The sequence below is a fragment of the Alligator mississippiensis genome, chromosome 2 (genome assembly GCF_030867095.1).
Source record: "Alligator mississippiensis isolate rAllMis1 chromosome 2, rAllMis1, whole genome shotgun sequence".
Lineage (NCBI taxonomy): Eukaryota > Metazoa > Chordata > Crocodylia > Alligatoridae > Alligator > Alligator mississippiensis.
Window position 1 is genome coordinate 104,597,032 of NC_081825.1, and position 17,474 is coordinate 104,614,505.

The window sequence follows — 17,474 nt, forward strand, 5'->3', positions numbered from 1 at the left end:
AGGAGCCCTGGCTCTAGCATCCTCCTGATGCCTTGCCCTCCAGATGAGCTTGTCTGTGGTGGGCCGAGAAGCTCTGCTTCATTCCAGCACTTTGTGCAAGTGTTGGATCCTTGTTGTTATCCAGATTCAAGTTAACTGGCAAGTGTCACTTATTTTCTTCTAATAGTTAAATCTCTGTTCCTCAATTTAACAAGCTAGCTATCATTGGTGGGTTGCAAGACAACCTTTTTTTAGCAAACTCTAGGGCTCCAGTTCCTCATTTAAGGGACTGCTCTAGCACCTGCCCTTTAGTACACACCATACTGAGATTTCTGTCTGTAAGTGCTCCAGGCCTGTTAGCATCGCCTTGCCTTGCTTCCTGCCAGGATCCCTTGGTTTCTGGTCCTTGACACCAGACCCTGCTTTGTCTCTCCTGCATTCCAGTCTCTTGCTGTAGACTTGACTTGGCATCTGACTACAGACTTTGTCCATAGCCTGGTATCTCAAGCACACCTCTTGTTCTTGTCTTCTTTGTTAGATCCTGACTTCTGTGTAATGCTAGGACCTTTTGCTTTAGAAGCTGGGATGAACTACTGTAGCACATTATAATATTCTCATTCTTATTTTTCCCTAAAGGAGACCACAAAACCCGGTATCTTCACTTTTCCATATCTATTACCTTGCATGTTCAGCTCTGCCCACAAGTTTTATTCTAATGTGCATGCTTGTACAAGGGTTTTTGGCTTGAATACTAGGATTCTTGAATATCTGAATTCCCCAGCTACTTTATATTTGTTTTTCATTGCTGCTTTCAGTTCTTTTTAATCACACTTTCTTCTTTACTGTGAATTTTACTAAACTGATGATTTCCATCATGTTTCATGTACAGTGTTCTGGGTAATAACAGTCATACAACTAAATTGATTCATCATTAAAAACTATTTATAGACATGCAGGGTAGATGCATGTTCTGGTGTCTCCCCCAAAGTCTTCCCTCTTGGAATTTGTTGTTCTAGTTGAAGTTTTATGCAATTTGCTAGAGTTACATCATTACAATGGTTTTTACTGTTAACAGTTTTTATCAATTATTCTAATGGTCTTAAATAATTTTCTAAGTAGGTTTAAGGCTGGGAATTCCCTTAGTTTCACAAAATGTATCAAAAGCTTCATGAATATTAAGCAAGAAAATGAAATATAGTGTTAGAAATCAGTGTTGTCTGGGGTTATTGGTGTCGCTGTTGCTGTCATCCTCGTGGGTGTTATTGATATGTTCTCAGTATTGAAGTCTCAGGAACTGCAGTGTCTGCAAGTCACAGCCAGGAGATCTCAACACTAATCTTGCCTTAAAGAAAGACCACAGGCTTAGTTCGGTGGCAAAGATTTGGCCAGTTTTATTGTCTACAAGCACAGCCCTAACACATTTTGGCCTAACAAGTACATCAGACCAGGACCTAAGGCATTTGTACTTGTGACAAGGCACTCAGCACACCACCACACAGACTCCCCCCAGGCCACTACAAAATTCCTCTGCTTTCCAAATCTTTTTATACAATAAGCAAAACGAATTACATATTCCATCTGTATCTTGAATGTCTCCGGCTGTCCTGTTCTGTGGGCTTGGATTAACCTGTGCCTCAAGTGGTGTCACTTTGAGACTCTCAAAGAGCACTCAGCTAGAACTAGCGAGCCTCAAGGTGTAGAGGCCCACATGTCAAGTGTCCTGAGGATGGTCTCAAATGCAGTACGGTGATTCTCAACCAGGGGGCTGGGGCACCCAGGGGTGCTGTGAGGTCCTTTGAAGAGTGCTGCAAGGTGTGAGGTGATAAGATAAAATTGCAGGCTCAGATTCAGGCTCAGTCCCTACCTGGCTGCTCCCCTTCCTCCCCCCACCCAGTGCCCAGCCTGTCCCAGGAGGTAAGCACTGCACTCAACCAGTTCCTTTTTGAACTGGGGGCTGCTCAGTTCCCAAGCCTGATTGGGCGGGGGGGGAAGGGGAAGCCTCCAGTGTAGAAGGCCTGAGCCCCGCTGGTGTAAGGTGGAGCTTCCCCCAGGCAGCAGCCTGCAGCAGGGGGACTCATTGAAATCCTGAGGGCCAAGCAGGGAGCGATAGCGGGTCCAGCCCATTCATAGCCTAGATCAGGGGGTTTTGAATGTGAGGCTGCTCACAAACTTTTTATCACCCAGTGGGCCGGCCAGCCAGATTCAAAGACATCACAGGAAGTGGTATCATATCAGGAAGTGATGTCACGTGACCTTTGACACCAGTGAAGTTGCAGAGGTTGACATGGTGCTGGTTGATATGGCATGCGTGCCCAGGTTGACATGGTGCTGCAGGAGCCGCTTGGCTACAACCGGGTTGACCTGGTGCTGGAGAAGTCAGGGGCCAGGCCAGGGTTAACCTGGGGCCTGCCTGGCCTGCCAGTGCCATGCCTGGGTTGATATGGTGCTGCAGGACTGGCCTGGGCAGAACCGGGTCTGCACCGGCCAGGAAAAGCAGCATGCAGCTGAAGCCAGCTTCCCATGTGCTGCTGGGGACAGGATGTTGCACAAACGGCTAGTTTCATGCCCCTGGAGGCTTGTCCAATCCACCCCAGGAGAGAGTCACACACACAGGCTAGGTCCAATTTCAGATTTATTGTTTGCAAACAGATTGACCCAGGAGCTGAGCTCAAATCAGAGTCGACCACAAATTGTGTCTGCAACTTCTTTTTATAGCCAAGGTAAACAATAGATTTCAACGTATCGTGCAATTATTGGCAGACTTAGCATTACGTCTTGCATCGTATGTCTAGCAGTTACATGTTCTATGACGGTTTACATACATGTCTCATTTACATCTTAAATCCCCTCCCAGGGGCAGTTCTTAAGCTCCTCTGGTCATCCTTCGGTCAGGGTAAAATTTCTTAGCATCAACATTTTTCCCTGTCACTCTTCGCTTATCTCTTGTAAGGAGTTATTTATTGCATCCGTTCCTGGCTCCGTCTGCAGAATTTTAGTTCTATTCGTAAATCAATTGTTAGTCTACTTGTCTTAGTGATAAGTGTGGAAGAGAGAGTGAAAACATGCGGAGTGCATAAGCAATTACAAAAGCAAGGTGTATAGATTATGCTGTATTTTTACCACAAGGAGGAGGCCGGCCAGGTCTGCATCGGCCAGCAGAAGCGGTGGTGGAGCCGTGTGCCGCTCGGGACTGACCGGCGCAGGCTCGTCCCGTCCCGAGCAGTACACGGCTCCGCCACCGCTTCTGCTGGCCGATGCAGACCCGGCCGGGTTCCTCCAGTCCCCAGCAGCACGTGAGAAGCGGCCCCCTCAGGGCCTCGCGAGCTGGCGGCCGGGCCGGAGAGCAGCAGCGCGGTGGGGGGGGGGAAGAGCTCGTCGGGGGAGCAGGCGCCGCCTTGCTGTGGGGCAGGGCAGGGCAGGGCAGGGCAGCGGGGCTGGCTTGAAGCGGGCGGGTGACGAGGCAGGCGTGGGCCGGCAGTGGCAACGGCGGCTGCTTGGCCTCCGCATGGGGCGGATCCCCCCGGCCCCGCGGGGGTAAGCAGCTCCCTTCTCTTTGCTGCCGGCTGGGGCCGGCCCTGCCCGCCTCGCCGCGGCCCCGCCGCCGCCTCGGGCCAAATAAAATGGCTTGAACAAGCCTGGCCTAGAACTTGACTGAATCTCTGCGCTTGCAGAGACGCCGGCCCACAATTAGCTCGCTCAGCACGCCTCGCGTTCTGACAGCTGCGGACTGAGCCGCGATTGGCCGCGGCTAGACGCCACGCTGCCCTTTGATTGGCGCGAGTTCTCCCACCTCCCCGTGCGCCTGCGTTCCGATTCGCTCGGCCTGTCAGTGCCGGAGGCGGATTGGCTACGGCTTCGCCCTACCGAGTCGTCTGATTGGCTCGGGTGGGGAGGCGCGCGCGCGCCACAGAGAGTACCTGCTACTCGGCTGCAGCATCCCTCGGAGCTTTGGACAGGTGGCGCATGCGCGGTTCGCGCTGAGGAAAAGCAGCCGGGCTTTGCCAGTGAGCGGCTTGCGGGACTGGTTCGCCGGTAAATCCGCGCGGACCCGGGCTGAGGTGGGGGGAGGGGGCGCGACGCCGTGTGAAAGGGGCACGCGGGCAGAGGCAGGAGGACCACCCTCACGGGGACGTTTGCGTAGAGGCCTTAATCCCAGCGGGAGGCGGCCGCCCCTCCCTCTCCCCATTCCCCTTCGGCGGGGGTTACGTGGTGCGACCGTTGGGAGCCGTTGGAACGGGGTGGCCCAGAGCGTTGTGAGCCCGCCCCCCTGAAGCGGGGGCTGGTGTGCGGCACGGCCGTTGGGGCAGTTCGAACGCCGCGGCCCTGAGCGTTCTGAGCCCGCCCCCCCCCGCGGTGGGGGCTCGCGCAGGACCCGGCCCCCGCTTCCGCCCCCCGCCCCTATAGTGGGAAGAGCCTTCGCGCTCAGCAGTGACTAGCTACTTCTCGTGAGGGGCATAAGCAGGACCCCCCTAATTCCCGGCTGAGGAGCAGCTCTCGTGGGCTGGGGAGTGCAGAGGGTTAATTCGAGCCCATCGCTTCTCCTGTCCCCGCTGCTAAGCGATGAGATCAGATACAATCCGTCCCCCGGGGAGGGAGGAGGAGCCCTGGCTCTAGCATCCTCCTGATGCCTTGCCCTCCAGATGAGCTTGTCTGTGGTGGGCCCAGAAGCTCTGCTTCATTCCAGCACTTTGTGCGAGTGTTGGATCCTTGTTGTTATCCAGATTCAAGTTAACTCATGGTCCCCCAGCATCCTGGGGTGCTCTGCACCTCCCTCACAAACCCCACCTCACAGGGTGGGCGGGCTAGCATTGGCCTAAGCTGTCTGCTCCAGTGGAGCAGGGAGGCATGCTTTAGGCCCCCCCCCAGCCTGTGGCCTGGGACACTGCAGGCATGTGGATGCATTTCCAGAATCAAAAGTGAATGTCTGTTCACCTGCTTATCAGTTCAACCTACACAGCTTAGGCTAAGCCGCAAAGTTGAATTGATTCAGCCTCGGGCTTTTTGACTGTCTGTGCTTAGTTTGGGGGCTTCCGTGGTGCAGCTTTAGAAACCCAGTGACCAGAGCTGGCCTCATGAAGAGGGGCTGCCAGACCAGGCAGTGCTGAAGTAAAGCTCATGTTTTTTCTTGACAAGGAGCATAGTGTTTCACTCCATTCTTCATTGGAGATTGCAGCAAGAGAAGGTGAAGCACGTGTTTCTGCCACAGGCACTCAGAAAGGGAAATGCCAGTGAAGTAGCTGTTCCTGGGTATTAATTTGGGAACAAAGAGAAGGTGCCAGTGGATGGATGGAAGCTCAGGTGGAGTAAGAGTGAGCTGGTGCATAAGCCGAGACGGAAGGAGGAAGTGTGGATGTAGTCTGAAGGGCATTGTGTGTAACCCTGGGAGACCCCTAGAGAGTGGTCTTGTGGGCTTGGGAGTAGGCTGGAAGAGTTTTAGAGCTGTGAGCAAGAAGGCTCTGGTGGTTTGGATTTTTTTTTCCTGTGCTTGGAAAAGATTTGATTGCATTCTTGTAAATAGAAGTACATGAAAGAAACCTGATTCTGCTACCAATCACTACACCTCATTGGAATAATTAACAAGGCCCACATTTTGTTTAGCTGCTCAGCTAAAAAAGGACAATGCTAGCAGTCTTGTAAACTGAGGGTTGAAGGATACTAGGGTTTAATGGTATTTCTGTGCTGCTTTAACAGTGAGCATGGTCGCTGCCCTGTGTGCACCCAAGCCCACAAACTGTGTCACATACATGGCTCAGGAGTGGCCCTGAGCATATGCCATAGTGCCACACTTAGACCTTCTTAAAACAGCCTGAGTATGGTGCTGGGACTTGTGCTTAGGACTATTTCTGAGGCATCTGTGCTACGTAATTTATGGGCTTGCATGTATATATACTGGGCATAGGTAAGTATGGCTTATTTCTCACTGATACTCTTGGGATTGCTTTGGAGGTGGTATAGATGTATCCTAGGGACCCACTCTAGAGAAGAGAACTGTAGGAGTTGCCCTGCTTTCCATTAGAATTTGCTCTTATCTAGGTGAGATTAGTTCAGTCAAGTTGTCTGGATAGGTTCATAGTTTTCTCTTAAAGCTTTTGTTAGCCAGAGCAAGTTTACTGTAAGTATAAATGTAATCTAAAACAAAAATCCAAGTTTCACTTCCTGTTAGGTGGGTAAATAATGCGTCCAAAGCTGAAGTTAACCATAAAAATAATGTTTAGGGCTGCTTGTGTAGAATGTTAGGGCACCTATACATGTGCATTAAGGCTGCTCTGATGTGTTGTAATTACAGTGCGTTTGGGGCAGACTCGATTAATTGAGTCTGCTGAAGTGTGGTAATTACCGTGCTCCAGTAGACTCCAGCATCATGTGTATCAGTGTCCTCGCATGGAAAAATGGCAGTGGGGTGCTTTAACTAAAGCTTTAAGACAAGCTTTAGTTGAAGTGCCCTCACTGCCATTTTAAGCACAGAGATGCTGATGCATGTTGTGATCCGGGAGCTTTGATTAGAGCGGCTCTTGGAGCCATTCTAATTAAAGCACCCTGCCTCCTGGAGCATGTACTTTTCAGGGGTGTACTTTTTCCAGATCCTGACAAAGGGACTTTGATCCCAAAAGCTTGCAGAAAAGGACAGTTTTCTTTCCATTTTCCAGTTGGTCTAATAAAAGGTATCATTTTGGAACCAAGAGTTCTAGTTTTTTGTATGCCTTAGATCCTACTGTCCTCTCTACAACTCACTGTCCTTCTGAGTCTGCCCCGTGGTTTAACCACTTAGACCCATGACTGACGTTACTTTTGTCACGTGTTATGTACAGTATTGCACAACAAATTATAATGTGCCAGGTTTATCCTTGCATAAAATTGGTGAATCGGCAACAAAGAAGTTGGCTGTTGAAGCAGAAACATCTTGTGGTGCAGAAGTATCCTGCAATATTGTGTGGCCAGTTGGCATGTTATGATTTGTCATGCAACGTTTGCATACGATATGCAGCAAATATAACATCTGTAGGGGCTTTATGCTCTGTTCCAGTTCTGCTCAAACAGGATTATAGGCTTCCTCAATCAAAGTCTCTGGAAGGTAGTTGCAGATAAATTGCAACAAGCAACTGTTTGACAACTGAGGAGGGCCTGCCTTCTTTTTTAGTCCAGTAGCTTAGTGGTTCATGCACTTCTCAAGGGAGTAGGAGGCTCCAGTTCTTCTAGTTCTAGGCCCTTCTCAGTATCTTTAACATAACCACTAATCCATGGGCTAGGTAAAGCCAAGAGTGTCTGGCTCTGCGAGATGGACAGTATTGTGTAGGAAATGGTACTTTGTTCTGGCCCTCACTGCATATTTACAGGAAATAGATGTTGAATAAAATGCATAGAAAGCACTGGGAACAGGAGTAGCTTCCCTTCTCTTCCCTTCTTAGCTACCCAGACCCTCAATTATCAGGTTACACAAAAGTGAAACATAAAGAATCATTCTGTATTTACCAAGCCCAAGACTGCAAATTTAAGACCACCACCCCCTCCCACAGTTATTAGATTCTAGACATGGAAAAAATTGTTTTAATTCTTCATGTCTAGAATCTAGTTATTGGAGTGTCCTCTTAAATTCACCCCACGACCACCAGCGTTACAGGAAAAGTGGGGGGGGAGGGCAAGCAGCCTGCCCCACACCACTTGTCTCCCCCTGCTCCCCTTATGCCTGCCTTCCTGCTGGCCGCCTCCACCCCCCAATGCCTTACCCCCACTTCCATTTAGAATCATAGAAACACAGAAAGTTAGGGTTGGAAGGGACCTCAGGAAGTCATCTAATCCAACCCTCTGCTCAAAGCAGGGCCTCCCCCAACTAGATCATCCCAGCCAAAGCTTTGTCTAGCTGGGTTTTGAGAACCTCCAAGGATGGAGCTTCTACCACCTCTGTGGGTAACCTGTTCCAGTGTTTTACTACTCTTCTAGTGAGAAAATTCTTCCTAATATCTAATCTCAACTTCCCTTGCTGCAACTTGAGACCATTGCTCCTTGCTCTGTTGTCTGCCACCATTTAAAACAGTCTAGCTCCATCCTTTTTCAAACCCCCTTTCAGGTAGTTGAAGGCTGCTATTAAGTCTCCTTTTCTTTAGACTAAATAAGCCCAGTTCTCCCAGCCTTTCCTCATAAGTCATGTCCTTCAGCCCCCTCACCATTTTTGTTGCTGTCCACTGGACTCTCCAATTTGTCCACATCCTTTTTGAAGTGGGGGATCCAAAACTAAACACAGTACTCCAGATGTGGCCTCACCTGTGCTGAATAGAGGGAAATAATCACTTACCTTGACCTTCTGGCAACACATCTATCAATGCAGCCCATTTTGCTGTTAGTCTTTTTGGCAACAAGGGCACACTGCTGGCTCATATTCAGCTTATTGTCCACTGTAACCCCCAGGGGCTTTTCTGCAGAGCTGCTGCCAAGTGAGTCAGCCTCCAACCTGTACCGGTGCATGGGATTGTTCCATCCTAAGTGCAGGACTTTGCACTTGTCCTTGTTGAACCTCGTGGGATTCCTTTTGGCCCAATCCTCCAATTTGTCTAGATCACTCTGAATCCTAGCTCTACGCTCCAGTATATCTACTATTCCCTCCAGCTTGGTGTCATCTGCAGACTGGCAGAGGATGCAGTCTATGCCATCTTTCAGGTCATTTATAGAACAAAACTGGCCCCAGGACTGACCCCTGGGGCCCTCCACTTGATGCCAGCTGCCAACTAGACATTAAGCCATTGATTACTAATATACCCCTTCTCAGAGGTGACACGTAGGGGGTGCATGTGTAGCCCCTGAGCATAGTGGTGCACCCCTTGCAAAAAGGCACCGCTGACAGTGTGGGCGGTGCCTACAGGTGGTCACTGTTCACCACCCTTGCACTGATACCGCTGGCGGTGTCTGCAGGCAGTCTACTATTGCCGTGGGCGGTTGCCGCTCCTGGTCAGTGCTTGCTGCCACTCCCCCCCCCCAGCCGCTGACAGTGCTGGTGGCATATGCAGGAGCTCTGCGTTTATTGCCTCCAGCACAGTGGTGCCCCCCCCAGCCACCACGGGCATGCACCGTTCATATCCCATCTTGTACCTGCCCACCGCCTGCCTCTTACCTTTGCAGCTGCTCTGGCTCTGGCTCTGGCTCTGCTAGGGGTGTGGAGCCCCTGGCTCAGCCAGGCAGTAGTGGTGGCTCTGGCTTCAGCTTCCAGCCCAGGTCTGGCTCAGAGGCCCAGCAGCTTGCCCCAGCGCACTGCACACCTCTTCCCTCTGCTCCCCTGGCTCTGTGTGCCCCTTCCCCAGCCTTATACTGCACAGAACTAACTTATGTTCTGTTGTGACTTCTGCTGGATGAATAAAAAAGTTGTGTTATGGGGCCTAACAGAACCAAGTTGGAAGGCAGCTGTTCTCCTGTTCAATGACTATGAAGAAATAAACATCTGAAGCTTAATCTGATGTGGAGAACATGTATGCATGCATAAAGGATGTTTCTGACGAACATTTGGGGTTAAAATCCTGACTTTATTCAAGTCTCTGGAAGTTTGAATAGGTTCAGACCTAGGTCTGGGTGACAAAATGATTCCTTGTTCTCTTTCTGTGATCTCATTATTCTGGCTTCAGAATTTTTAAATAAAATATTAATTCCAGAAACAGTTAACCATACTGTTGAAGTGTCAAGTTCCAGGATGCTAAAGCAAATTTGTTGGCTGATGGTTAAGATTTTTTCTGCTTTATAAAAAAGCTGTTGTGCATGGTTTGCAGAGTTCCATCTTCAAGAGCCCCAGGAGCTGTGGTAAGATCAAGATTAGATGTTCTTTCAAGCTATTTTGGTGGCTTGAAGAGATGAATGAAAGGTACCTGGTTTCATAGGTTGTGTATATTGGTAGGGGGAAATCTACTCAAGGGATGCATGATTAATGATATTAAATAGCTTCCATATGTTTGTTGCCAGCATGTGGCAAGTGAGCCAACTAGTCTACAGACTTATTTTGCATTGTGTGGGTGTTGTTCTGACAAAGGCCTTGACTCCTCAGGAATCAAAAATTTTGCAGCCTTATTCTAATCTATCCTCAGTGTTCTTTCTTTCCTGGTAGCATATGTATGCTATTGTTGTCCAGTTGTCACTTGTGATGTAGAAATGTGAATATTTCTCAAGAGTTTTTAATGGGCATCAATGGCAGCTTGGAAAATCATCATCAGAATTTTAAATAGATTAGGGGAACATAGGCTGGAATCCAAGTGGGAGGCTGAAGAGGTCTCCTGCTTCTAATAGTAAAATATTTGTAGAGTTCGGAAAAAAAATTACAGGTGATGATTTTCTAACAAAGTATTGCAACCAATTCAAGGTAATACTCTTATTCCTCTTTCTGATGGATAAGGACTGATCTCTGAACTTAACATAGGTACAGGTAATCATTTTAACTTCATTTGTTATGTATAGATGGAATTTTAGATCTAACCAGTAATGCACATACTTAAGGCTGATTCCCTTTCTCCTCTCTCTCCCAAAACCTGAAAACAGTCATAATGAAAATTCAGTGGGAGGAAAACTTAAAAAATGAAGTGAAAATTGGGACTTACCTGAAAGAAACACAATCCTGCAATGACATAAGAAGCTTCTTTTGTAAAAACCATCTTGATTAAGAGAAATGAAAAAAGCAATTAAAAATAAAATACCAGTATGTTAACGGTGAAGTTGATAGCAGTGAATACAAATTGAGAGTTAAGAAATGAAAACCACTGATTTTCTATCCATGTATCAATATTACCAAATCTATCAGCAGTATTCAGGACAAGTAGTAAAAGAAAGGTCAATCATAATTTAAGTCAAGGCAGAAGTATTTAATAAAAAGTAGTACTCTGTTTGGGAAGAAGTAGGATTTTTTTTTCATATCTCACAAAGTTGTCAATTCTAGTAATAGGTAAGAGCGTGTTAAACAGAAATTAAGCATTCTTAAATCTGCAGTGCTAGGTAACTAATATTCAGCAACATAAGAGAACTGGTCAAGTGTTCTCCGAATCACTAATATTAATTTATTTGTTTTTATATGTGATTTTTACTACTGGAAAGTTTCCAGATGAATAGAAGTAAGGAGAAAGAAATCTTTGTGCCAGTAGTTAAAGGTAAATGGAAAGACCTATGAAACTATATGCCAGTTAGAGTGATATCAGTCTCATCAAAATTTTGGAAAGGTTGACCTGGGATATAGTCAGTGGAGTGTTCCAGAATGGTAGTATAGTTGATGTTGGTCAGTATAATTTTATGGGAAACAGGTTTTATCAAACAAGCGGTGCTTTCAAAGAGGTTACAAGATTGGCTGATAAGATTAACTGACAAAAAAGCTAGACTTCTGTAAAGTATTTGACTCAGTTCTGCCTGACATTCTGGTAAAACAAAGTAGCATTATACAAATTGAGTACTATTCCTATCAAATAAATAGATCTAAACAAGTAATTGCAAATCCCTTTCCTGTGGGGATGTTTCTAGTGGAGACTGCAATCATTAGTTCTTGACTCAATCCTATTAAATATCTTTATCTGCACTCTAGAAGCATGTTTACAGTAACTGCTGGCAAACATCACACATGATTAGTGCAATAGTAAAAAAACAAAATGAAGGGGATATCAGTTGCACCATATGTTGTGGATTGCTTAGGAAGTTGGGCTTGTTTGAACAACTTGAATTTTTAACACGGCAGAATGCACAGCCATATTTAAGAAAAATGAAGGTAGGCCACACTTAGGATGCACAGTACCCTGGAATGCGGTGACACTTGAGGTCACAATAAATAAAGTGAATGTGAGCTCCCAGTGTGATGATGGTATAACTGAGGTGAATGTGTAAGCAGGGGAATATCAAGTAAGACAAGGGAGGTGAAACAGCTTGTGCATATGGCAATAGTGATACTTTTTCTGGACTGTATGGTTTAGCTCTGGTGTCCTCAGTTGAAAAGGGATGTTCGGAAGTTAAAAGGTTCATAGAAAAGGTATAAGAATAATTCGGGGTGTAGAAGTGTGCCTTGTAGCAAGCAAATATGGATTAGTTCTTTATCCAAAAGAAAGTTTAAGTAATTTGATCATATTCTACACAAGGTAAAGGACTACATGGAGAAGACTTCTGATAGTAGATGCTTCTTTAAGATAATGGCATAATGACGTCCAATGGTCAGACGCTGAAGCTAAACATATACAAACCAGAAACAAGGTGCATGTTTTTGACAGTATAATTAACCATGAGAACAGTTAGGGCTATGGTTGATTCCTCATTACTTGACATTTTGCTTTAAAAGGCATGTTCAAATGAAATTTAAGGGCATGTTTCATGAATTGCTGGGTGAGGTTTCTGTTAAGTAGAAAGCTAGACTAAATGAGCAAACTAAACCTTCTAGTGTAAAGAACTATGAAACAATAGGTGTATAAAATGAGGGCTTAGGAAATTGGAACATGGGACTTCTAAGAACTCTCTCCCGCACAAGTCATTTGTTGCCTTATGGTTATGAGCAGTGCAAAGTAATGAAGGACATCTTTCAGGATCTGCAGGGACTGCTCCAGGGTTGTCGTTTTGGGGTGTGTTAAGAGGTGGGTAATCAGCCTGCTAAGTGGCATGAATCCCAGTCACAGGTAGCCTCTTCTCCCTATCTATAGTTTAGGGACCTGTAGCATCCAACTTGGGTTTGTGAATTCCATTTCTGCAGCTGGGCATTTGACTTTGATATGGCATGTTGAATGTTCCCACACCTAAGAGAGCCTTTGAATCTTGCTCTACATAGTTTTTTAATTATATCCCGCTTTCTCCAACGTTATCTTTACATGGCTTTTATCTATAGTTGTAGCCCTGATATTAGTATAAGCTATATAAAATAATAGATTGTTAACGTAAACTATAAATATTTTTGCAGTGAAAACATACTTATTAATTCTGCAGACAACCAAAATGCAGTTCCAATGGGATTGGCTATGTCTGGGTGTCCTGCTATTTAGCTCAGTAACTGCAGAGATTGAGGATGAAGAAATCCAAGATGCAGATGTTGAGGTAGAGGATTTTGACAAGACCTCCCAAGAAACTGATGTTGACAAAGGCAGAACGTCTTTAGAGGTAAGATTATAGGTGATATGATTCAAATCATAAGTTATAAGATGAGTAATTCTGTGTCATAACTGTATTCATTGTTAAATCTCTTAAATAGAACAGTTTAGCATATAATGACAAGTTATATTAAGCAACTGGATTCTTTTTTCAGTTGCTGTATGACACTGGAATCATGCATGAGACTTGCTCTGACAATCTACCAGAGTAGAAAATAGTGCCTTCCATTGCCTGGGATAGAATGTGCCTAGAGCCTATATCGACACAGAATGTGCCTGATAAACGAATTGCAGGGATTATTTATGCTGAAGGCTGGACCTTTTAAGGCCTTTTAAGTACTGTTGGGTACAACAGACTAAAGACTTGTATTGCTGGAAATTAAACAGCAAATGTTGCTTGGATTTATCTCTGCTTCAATTTGGGTTCGTGGGTTTTTGATTATGACCTTGACTCTTATCCCCCAGGATTTCTTTTTAAATTTTATTGCTTTTTTATATGAGGTGGGGAAAGTAGGAAGGTTGACAAAATACAGCAATAAGTTTTTTTTCTTTTGTCAGAAAGTAAGGTACAGTTGTAACAGCATCAAAATGTGGGGAAGGAGACAAGAGAATGAAAATCAACATGACCAGACACAAACATTACATTTTTACCAGTAACTTTAACAAAATTTGGTGCACACAGACTGGTTTAAAAATGGCAGAACCCAATCTAAGATTGCACCCCTCTTCCACCCTGGAAGGGCCAAATGTGGGTTCTGTTCTCTACCAATCCATACTGTGCCACTTGCAGAAAACCGTGTAACTTAGATCGATTCTGCCTTAGGCTTTTTTAATGTCTGTATCTTGCCCATAAGAAAATTAATAAGGAGAAAATAGAAGATCAGGGTGAGTTAAAGCAAGTTCACTAAACTCTCCCTAGGTTTCCCTTTAAATTAATATTCTCACATACAGCTTTTTAAGAGGTTTTTGCCAGCTGCTGTTATCCTGCATAGAGGCAGTTGCCTTCTTTGAATGTGTCTGTGTAGATGTGTAAACATATTGTTCAAACACTTTGTACACATACAACTTGAAAGGAGAATTGGGGTGTTCCTTTTATGAACAACTTCAAAGTATCCGGCAAGGTAAAATTTAGATTATCATTCAATTATTGTCACATTTTTTGTAGTTCAAGTGCCCCAAAAGAGATCTCACCAGGGCAGTGTACAGTACAAGGTATAAGCTGATCCAAACATTCTGGGTAAAGCAGGATATATATGTAAATAATAATAAGATACTTTCTTACTACTACTGGAAATATTTTTTTTTGATACATCCTAGGATTGCTTTAATCTTTTCACAGATAGATCACACTGATAGTCATTATGTGATCAACCTAGTTCAGCTTGGTCTCCTTTTGTATTGCTTCCAACTGATAAGGTTTATAGGTTGGTTATCAGTCTCTCTGTGCGTGCCCCGGATGTTTGACTACTGAGTTTTGTTTAATTACCATTATGATTCTGTGAGGACTAGAGACTGATTACTTTGGTCCTCAGAGTCATCCAGTTCTTACCCTACAATACCTTGACCCTCCTCTTTGTTGACAGTGACTCCCAACTTTGTCTTCAGCAAATTTCATTAGCCCACTGTAATTTTTTGTGGTAAGGTCATTGGTGAAAATATTAAATGTGCTTGGTTCCTTGTCGGAGCTTCAACATTACTTATGCTAAGAAAATGATCTGGACCATCTGATATCTTAATCAAAATTATAGTTTATTGGTTAGCATTATTTTGAAATTAGTGGTTAGTTCATTAATGGTCTAAAGCACTTTTTAAAAATGTAAAAATGGATTCCTTTGTTTGTAGGCAGGTGAAATCTGGGTCAGTTTGAAATGTCTTTTGGAGAGTTGGAGTCCAGGTCATAGGAGAAAAGCTAGAACAGGTTTTTTAATAGGAGTTTTCTGCTTTAAAGAATACACAATACAATAGATTTATTGGATAGCTATTCCATGCAGAAGGCAGAAAAGATGTTTCTTTTGGGTCTGTCTTCCCTCCTCTAGTCAGCAGATTTTCCCTGATGGACAGTGTTAGTGTCTCCAGACTTCTTCCTGTGGGAAAGCATAAAATGCTTTTGAACTTCCCACATTTTATTTTTAAAATCCACATCTTTTTTTCCCTCCCTCTCCTAGATAGTAAAAAAACAGAGAAAAGAAGGCCTTTTCTGGAGCTCTTGGTGAGGGTTAGGTAGGTCCTTGTCATTAGTGGCACCTCTCTTTTTTTCTAGCACTTTTTGTTGGGTTAGAGGCAATGCTGTTAGTTCAAAGGACTCCTGTTCCTACTCACAGTTTCAACAGTTTCTCTGTCCTCCATTTTCCCAATAGGCAACCTCAGCTGTCTGGGGCACACTTCTTGCTAGCCAGGTTTGGTCTTGTTTATAGCTTCCTTATTCTTCTTTTAATTGTTCATCTGTTGTGCCTTCCCAGCATCACTTCCAATAATTGGAAGGAAGGAGACACTTCATATCTGTTTCCATTGTGGTTTCTTACTATCCCAAATGGTCTGGGACAGTTCTAGCACTAGTATCCCATTTTTTTCAAATCCTTCCCAATACTAGTCATCCATGTTATTGGTCTGCATATTTCTGGATTTGAGAAGAAAACTCAGAATTTGGTTTTAGTGTGGTCCTTACCTTCAAATTACTGTGATTAATAGACCCTTCAGTGTCATGTGCCTTTATTTAGGAAATAAAAATTTGGTCTCTTACACACTCAGATATTGTATCTTTTTTCCAAGCCCTGTGAGAAAAGATCTTTATTTTTGAAATCCTTTTTTTTTTTTAAGTTCATAACTTAGTTTGTTTAGGTAAAGAGTGGGAAAGGTGTTTGAATTGCTGTTCTGAACAGTTGTATCTCATTTTTTTCCCCATCCTCGTGAAATCTTATCTCTTTGCCCTTTCAAGTGTTTGCCTGATGGCCTTTTTTGTAACCTCTTTACCAGTATTGGATATCTCTGCCATGTCTAAATGACAGAGGTCAGAATTGGCCAAGACTCCAGAACTTCTCCTGTGGATTTGCAGCATGTATTTTCTCCTCAAGGACAGGTTGGATGGAAAAAAATGTAAAACTTCCAGTGACACATCAAGTAGAACAGCTGAGTCTGATCTTGATAGTATGGTACAAGCCTTTTTGAATGCTCAGTAGAATCTTTTATGTTTCTTGACAATATGCTTTATTCCTAGTTGTCCTGTCAAATGGTGAAATAAATGAGGGCCTTTTTAGATTAGAAAAACTTATCAGCCATCATTTTTAGCTGGATGTCATCAGACTTTCTTGTGATTCTTGTCAAACGACAGATCTCAGAACAAACTTACCTAAAGTTTTACGTAAATGTTGTTGGTTTGGGGTTTTTTTGTCTGCAGTTTTTGGATGCAGATTTCTTCCCTTGTTCTGCTATAATGATATTCTTTTATTTTAAAAAAGTTAAGAGTTTTAGAAAAATCATTTATTTTTATTAGATGGTTCATATAAATAAGATGTAACATATCACATTTTTCCTGTGAATTACTTCCTTAGCATGACAATTTAATATGCAAAATCTTAGCCTATTGTTAAACACCTCCAATTGAAATGCTAGTGTCATTTCTATTTTTAGAATAGAACACTAATATTCTTTGCGTGTCTCATAGTTTGGCTTGTTCAAAGTAATCTAGTATGGGGCCTGGACATATATAATCTAATTTTAAAAAGGCTAAATATGTTTACCAGGAGTTTATTGACTTTAAATAAATTAGTTAAAACAGAAAACATAAGCATGCAAAGACATCAAGACATTTCTTAGAAAAGACTTGTGTATGCTCAAGTAGTAAGGGCTGACTATATGTGAGAGAAGACAGTTGATTGATCAGGCTTTTCTTGCTCAGGTATGGTACAAACAGAAAACTCTTGCTCTTTCATAATCCTAACATAGATATACATGTAATAAATGTGTTTGCTTGCTTTTAGAGCTATGATAATGTTTCAACCAATAATAATTTTAATTATTGGACATTTTCTTTAAAATCTTTAGGTTGTATACAAGACTCCAAAGCCTATCGGAGAAGTGTATTTTACAGAAACCTTTGATGGAGTATTGACTGGGTAAGTATGCTTAAAAGAAGGCTTTATAAATTTTGAATTGTAACATTTTGAATAACTGATAGCAGCTAGAAATGATTCACTCATCCCAGCTTGTTCTTTAATAACTTTGTCAAAAAGAAGAAGTCTGAAATGAAGATCAAGGAGGTTGTCCAGTAGGTCTCATTTCAAATGGAGGATTCTTCCCATTTGTTCTGGTGCATTTTCCAGCGTAGTTTTAAGTATCTTAAATAATGGTGTGTCAGTTTCAATATTCAGATGTCAAATTGTAGAATAACCTGTAGCGAGAAAAACCTCCCTTAAAATTAATTTG

At 43.8% G+C, this 17,474-nt stretch overlaps 1 protein-coding gene across 4 annotated transcripts in view; it reads left to right on the forward strand.

The window, feature by feature from the left end:
• The first annotated feature begins 3,893 nt into the window (after positions 1-3,893).
• Positions 3,894-17,474, forward strand: part of CLGN (calmegin) — a 74,957-nt gene continuing 61,376 nt past the window's right edge. For 2 of the 4 annotated variants that reach the window (XM_019489782.2, XM_059722043.1), the window contains exons 1-3: positions 3,907-4,011; positions 12,892-13,062; positions 17,094-17,164. In XM_019489782.2, the coding sequence (XP_019345327.1) occupies positions 12,901-13,062; positions 17,094-17,164 (233 nt within the window). In that variant the 5' untranslated portion in view covers positions 3,907-4,011; positions 12,892-12,900. Of the gene's footprint in view, positions 4,012-12,891; positions 13,063-17,093; positions 17,165-17,474 lie in introns of all 4 variants that reach the window. The other 2 variants (XM_019489785.2, XM_059722044.1) reach the window with 2 other exon arrangements.